Source organism: Nicotiana sylvestris, chromosome 6, assembly GCF_000393655.2.
Source record: "Nicotiana sylvestris chromosome 6, ASM39365v2, whole genome shotgun sequence".
Taxonomy (NCBI): domain Eukaryota; kingdom Viridiplantae; phylum Streptophyta; class Magnoliopsida; order Solanales; family Solanaceae; genus Nicotiana; species Nicotiana sylvestris.
In genome coordinates, this window is record NC_091062.1 from 202,222,897 (window position 1) to 202,230,028 (window position 7,132).

Genomic DNA, 7,132 nt, shown 5'->3' on the forward strand with positions numbered 1-7,132 from the left:
CTAGTTTCAATTCAAAGTTCCAATAACAATATGATTCTTTTATTGCTTCAGTTCATTCTATTTCTAGTTTGCTTCTATCTATGGTTTTGCTGTGAAACTTATAGTTGATATGTTATTAGCATGTTATGTACATCCTTTCTTTAGGATCAGTGTATTACCCCTCTGTGTTGTTTATGAGCATGTTTATACCAATTATCTCTACCTGTTATGTATTTACCATCATATGCTCCATGAATCCCCAAATCCCTATCACCCCTATATGTAAGTTTGTTCTTCATGTCTGGTTCTGTGACTATACCTGGTCAGCTATTTTTGAGCGTGTTTGTACCAATTCCCAAGACTTTTGCTTGTTATACAATCAAGTGTTCTATGTATCCCCAAATCCCTTGTTCCCTGTTTGTGACTACTGAACTTATTTTGGTTCTGTGACTTCTGGCTGTGTATGAACCTGTCTTAAAGATGTTGTATTGTTGTTCACTACTCCAATCTCTTTTCAAACTGTCTCTGTTGTTTTTTTACTAAATTATTTTCAAACAAACTTCCTTTTAATACAGTTTTCCACTAAAAAATTTCAACTTATGTCAAACACTTTCACTCTACTCCTAAGTCAATAAGTTCTGCCCCCTCCAGTATGTGTACTGCCTTGGGATCCTCTTGAGAACCCTCTGAACTCTGGCATACTGAGGCTGGCCTTTCCACACTGTATTTATTCAATTTTGGTTACCAAGTCTAGGTGTAAATATTGCCCAGGATCCTTGAGATCCTTGGGGAACTTTGATGTACCTAGACTATGATTTTGTTTATGGAATTGAGGCATTTGAGGCTATTGGAGGCTTATGGAAACCTGGGCCTAATTGAAGGCTCCCTGTAGAATAACTTCTTCTTTTCTTATTTACTTATGTAATTTATTCATATGGCATGTAATAACTTGTAAACAAATAATGGGGTAATTAGTGAAAGGGATGGGTAGCTACATGTTTATGGGGTAATACGGGTAGAAATCATGCTTATAGGACTTTACATTATAATCTGATTGCCTTACCAAGTAGAAATCATGCTTATAGGATTTTACATTCTAATCTGATTGCCTTACCAAGTAGAAATCATGCTTATAGGACTTTACATCTTGTCATGTTTATTTCACCATGTTAGAAATTATGCCTATAGGTTTCAAATAATTCCTTAATAGAAATCATGTCTGCGGGTCTTAAAATCAGCCTAACAAATAGATGTCATGCCTATACGATTTAACCAGGATTCTGTTATAACAAGTGTTTATGTATGTTTCTATGCCTGCAAGTCTTTAAATAAGTGTTAAACTTAGATATCATGCCTATAGGGAACAATATCAAATCTTGCCTATGGATCTCGCCTAAGTTTAGTTTAAATAACTCAACCTGATTTACGTTTAGTTCACTTCCGAATCGGTTTAATTAAGTGGTATATTTCCTTAAACAAGTTCTTTCAAAACTGCCTTATTTTATCATTAGACAGCATGTCTATAGGTATTAAAAGTCCATCTAAAAACTCGCCTTATTTCACTATAAGACGTAGTTATCAGTGTTCCGCGTAGGCAAGCCTGTAGGGCATTTTTTCAAAACTTGCAATTCTGAAGCTATTTTTGTGACTTAGTATCTTTCTGATCTTAACAGGCTTTAAAAACCAATAGGCAACTGTTAGGGTCCTTATTCCGAGTTTAAAAATAAGTTGCTTGTTTTCTGCATATTCACCTTGATATCCTGCCTTAGAATACTATTTAATAAAAAGCCCTTAATTGTGCTTGAGTCGTGTTGTTTATGTGTCTTGTTTGAGGAGGAACTTTGAACCTCTATTTGCTCCCTTTTATCTTATGTGTTAAAGTCCTAGTTGTTTTGCCTGTCGCCTTAGAATTTTCACCTTTAAAACCTTAGGGGTCTGTCTAGAACCACCTATAGGTAGAGGTCCTAAATCCCTCCAGGACCATTAAGAAGGGACGGGTAACAACACTCAATAGAGATCGCTGACCAAACACTAGCTTTGCATGACCACTAAGGGGATGGGAAGGGTAGATATGGGATATGATGACTACGCGCTAATGTCATGTGTAGCCCCTCATCGAGGAGTGTTTACCGGACATTGTGTGGGGTGATCCTATAAGCTAACCAACCTAGGACTCCTTCTTTTTCCAAAATTTCTTTTTTTAAACCTTTGTTTTATACAACTTGTTCAAAAAATCTTTATCTTATTACTCGAGTTATCCAACATGCTTACTTGCAACCTATTTGATTCAACTATTTATTTGAAATGGACTAATTTGTAAATATAAGTTCAATCGGGACCCACAGTTGTGGACCAAGAGGGGTGCCTAACACCTTCCCCTCGAGGCTATTTTGAGCCCTTACCCTAAATCTCTGGTAATGCAAACCATCCATGAGTTAATTACTCTAGGTGCTCTAACGCACCATAACTCGTTAGGTGGTGACTCTTCAACTACCCAATTCCCAAAAGAAAATGAGTTATCACACCCCATGGAATGTCGAAATCCGGACCTCTCCGCGAGGAGGGAAAAAAGGGGGTGCGACACCGTCGGTCCATCAATAACTTACGAAATAATAAGATATTTTAGTATATGAAATACATATATTAGTAATGTATGTGTTAGCTAAAAAAATTTAAATTCCTATACTATAGCGTGTTATATATGTACGCTATACCTTCCCGTCCATTTTAATTTCAAATATAGCGTGGTATTACGCCGCGCTATACCTTAACGGACAAACGACCGTTAAAATATAGCGCGGTATACTAGGGTGTTATATATATTGTGATGCCCAGTTTTTTTTCCATACATTTTGATTTTTTAAGTCCAAAAGAATCAAGTCGACTCGGAAAAACTACACTACCCTAGAGCCATGGGGTCAGAGAATCAAAGAAGGAAAGGACAACTGGCTCGGTTATCAAGACATTCTACTGTGGGCCTAATGCATGTTTTTATGTGCTTGTAAAGAACATGCCAACATGTGACTTCATTCCTACTGCAACTAATTGTTGAATCCTTACAAGATGATTAAGCATCAAACTTTTCTGAATGATTAAAAAAATAATCTTTTTGTCAGGTCTGTATGTAGAATGTAGTACTAGTATTGTACACTATGAAGATGTCTTGGCAACAAAATAATAGTTATTATAAAAACCATATTATATGAGTTATAGCATTTACTTAGAGGAAAACATTAAAATTGCAGATGTATCGAAGCGTTTTAAAAACTGTTTATATTAGGACAAGCTTCAAAGCAAGTCTGAACTTTATAACTTTGTAAAATCTTGTCCGCAACAACAATAATCTAGTAAAATCTCACCAGTGGGGTCTCGATAGAATCAGAGGCGGATCCAGGATTTAAAGCTTATGAGTTCCTATAACGACCTTAAGTAAACATACAATAAGTAATTAGGTTCACGATCAAATATTTATGGATATTTAATAAGTTTTTTAATACATATACAGAGTATATACAAAAACTACTGGGTCACGGGAACCCACTTTCAATAGGCTGGATCCGTCCCTGGATAAGATAGAATATATGCAGATCTTACCCTTATCCGAATGGATAGAGATGTTTCTGGAAGATCCTCGACTCAGGGAAGAAGGGACATTATATAATGAGGTTGGTTTCCAGAAGCTTATGAAATATATCATATTTCAACAGTCTTGATAATAAACAACTTGCACTCATGATATCTATATTCCCTCAGGATGAAGCTCTACTTTTTCTTTATATTCAGAAAAATAGTCCTCTTAAAATTTCATTACCAACCAGTCACAGTATTGACTTTCTTTTGAGAGGATGAATTTTAGGGCATAACTTTGTCTTATCTGCATGAAAACTCAGAAGTTGCATGTCTCTTTTGCAAATCCAACTCGTGACTGCTTTATGTCGTATATGACCCTAGTATTCTTCTGCTGATAATTTCCAATAATTCCAATCTCATCTTCATATTGTAGGCTTGCCAAAGCCAAACATACCTGTGATGCATCACTCTTTACAAAATAAAGAACCCCAGTAACATCAACTTCCATCTCAACAGCACCCTCAAATTGCATTTTAATAGTAGGAATGTTCACTTCTTCATATGCAGAGAGATTAAAACAAGTGTCAAGAATTGAAAATCCTTGTGTTAAAGGGTACCCCGAGAATTGTTTCAAGAACTCAGCTTTTACAGCTTTGTAAATAGTGGGAGGAAGCCTTGTGATAACTGTGCCAGAATCAATAATAATTCCAGATTTTCCAAAAGCTGAATCTTGAATAGCCACCCCACCGATACTAGTCCCGGTTAGATTAAGAAAATAGAAGCTAAAAAGCTGTGGATTTGGAACCATTTTAGTGTAAGAAATGGGGGTTGAATTCTTGAAAGTTGAAGTGTCACCACCTAATACTAATGAGCCAGACTTAGCTTCAACTGAAGGCAAACAATAAGAGAAAACATCACCAAAAATTCCAAATGTTTGAGAAATCAAAGAAAGATTACTCTTTCCAAGTCCCATAAGTCCTGAAGCTAAACCAAACAGACCTTTATTATTCCTGCCACATCCAAAGACAAAATTGTTAACAGAAGTGCTACCAAGAACCAAATGATCTTGACCAAGTTCACCTTTAGTGTAGGATCCATCTCCATAACTAACAACATAATTACATTTTTTTAAATCATTCCCACATAATCCTGAATTTCCAGTTGCAGATTGAAGAGATCGACACGCGCCTGAGTTGCATGCAACTGATTGATAATTAGGAGAAACAGAAGGGTTGAATAGAGGTTCTGGTTGATTGTAACACAATCTACAAGGTTGGCATTGAACCCATGTTAGATCACTTCCTGTGTCTACAATTACTGTCATATTTCGACCACCTAATGTTACTGTAACAATGTAATTTAGACTATGTAGTTTGACACCGGAAGTTATAGGAATTTGAGTTTGTGATAAAGCTTCCACTTTTCCAGAAATGATTCTTTTAATGTTGGCTTGTATTGACCGAACTCGAATATCATCAGCTAGTAGCCGTTTCTGTATCTTTCTGTTCATGTCACCAGTTGATGATCCAGAACAGTAATCTTTGTGCTTCATTTCTAATATTACTGCTCCATTTTCACTTCCTGGACGGAGAAAGAAAGATGAATATATGGCAGACAACAAAGTTCAAATAGGTTTATGCTTAGCCAACGAAGTATTATAAAGAATGTAGATAATCCAATGTGTTAGGAAGATAAAAAAGATTTAAAGAAAATCATATACCAAGAAAAAGAACTAAAGCTTAGCTTGTGCGGCAATATTACAAATTGACGTACAGAATCTTGTGGAAAACATTGTAAAGCCAATATGAGTGGTTTCTTCGATAGTTTATTTTCTATTATTCATTACTATCTTTAAGCCTAGTGAAGAATAAATTAAAGTAGAAATGGTGGAAGTGTTAAAGGTAACTTAAATATAAAAGCATGAAAAGACTCAAAACTATTACCAGATCCCAATAAAATTGTTGATAATATCGCAGGGAATAGCTAACATACAGTAATAAACTAAAGAATGATGACTATCTCTATAATCTTGTTTTTGCTAATACTCACTTGAGTTTTGGGAATAACAACTTTGGCTGTTGCCCTGCTGTGTCCTTTGAAGCCTTTTGAGTTGAAGAATTAGCTCATCATTTGCTGTGTTATTGCCAAATGCGCCATTACTGGAAGTGAGCAGCAGAGAAAGAAGAAGAAAAGTTGAATATGGCCAAAGAGACATTGTCAAATTAAAGCTCGTAACTTTTGAAGATGGAAAGTGAAAGGTATTTAGGAATGGAGAGATTGTAGGGAAAGAAGGTAGAAGAATGAGGGAGAGAGTGGAGTGTGGATGAGATTCTAACTAGAAGTTGGATTTTAGGCACGAGAACAAAAGGAAGGGATGGCCCAAAAGGACCCACAAATGCATGAGAAATTATTGGGAGTTCACGTGCAGATACTTGGGAAAATAAAGTTAATCTATAGTTGGACTATATGCCTTAGCATGTCATTGGTTTGCTAAGACAAACATAGATAAAGATTACTCTCACCATCACTTCACGGAATCAATTGTGATACGAGACGGAGTACGAATTTAAATTTTATGGGTTTTATATTCTAGTATAGCGATATAATTAGATGTTAGTATCTAGGTTTTGAATTTTATTTTTGCATTTAGTAAATTTCTTAATACAAATACAGAATTTAGATAAAAATTACTCCCCCGTTTCAATTTATATGAACTTGTTTGACTAGGCATGAAGTTTAAGAAAAAATGAAGACTTTTAGGTTTTGTGGTCCTAAACAAGTGAAAAAAGCATCCAGAATATTTGTGATTCTAAAAGCTTTTTATTAAGAATAGAGTTGAAAGTTTAAACTAAATTATATTTAAATTTAGAAGGAATTATTCTTTTTGAAACGAACCAAAATACCTAAATCCGTACTTCAGCTTCTAGACCCCTAAATGTGACAACTTGCGATATACAATACCGAAGTGAAAAAAGGGCTTTCTATTGTCAATTTTGTGTATCCTTTCCCTAATATATATGTCCATACCACGTAGGCCACACCTAGAGTTTTTCTCGGTAAATTTTGATTAAGTTCTCCTCGTATATGACTAGGCAAATAATGATTATCAATGTCGTCACGTGTAATGTTATCGAACATAAGATCAATTTCTATACATATCTTTTCTTTAATTCTCATTTCTTAATGACCTTTGATTTAAATATTAGTTGTTCTGGCGAACTAAGTCTGCTTCGAAAATATCTGATGTTCAAGAAGTCGATTTCTAGAAAATTTATCAGTACTGTTTCAGTTAGTTGAGTATTATGTCTAGTAACGAGATAATTAAAGGCAAAAAATTTACCCTCCAAATAATATGAATTGGAAGAAGAACTTTACATTTCTGCAGATTATTTTACCTTTCTCGGCTTCAATGACACGGTGACTTGATTTTGTTCGACATTGAGCTTATCCTAACTAAAAAAAAATAGACATAGGCCGGTGTCATACATTTATTGGAGCACATAAATATAGTCACTTTACATCTCAAAATTCATAATCCATATTCCTGTCAAAGAAGGCTATAGTTTTAATAAGTCTAATTATG

The 7,132-nt window shown here is 35.0% G+C and overlaps 1 protein-coding gene across 1 annotated transcript; it reads right to left on the bottom strand.

The window, feature by feature from the left end:
- Positions 1 to 3,427: 3,427 nt before the first annotated feature.
- LOC104211941 (aspartyl protease family protein At5g10770-like) lies at positions 3,428 to 5,867 on the bottom strand. The gene is made up of 2 exons (XM_009761084.2): positions 5,599 to 5,867; positions 3,428 to 5,130 (listed from the first exon to the last, which is right to left on the bottom strand). The coding sequence occupies exons 1-2, from the start codon at positions 5,762 to 5,764 to the stop codon at positions 3,866 to 3,868; spliced, it is 1,431 nt and encodes a 476-aa protein (XP_009759386.1). The 5' UTR covers positions 5,765 to 5,867; the 3' UTR covers positions 3,428 to 3,865.
- Positions 5,868 to 7,132: the final 1,265 nt, after the last annotated feature.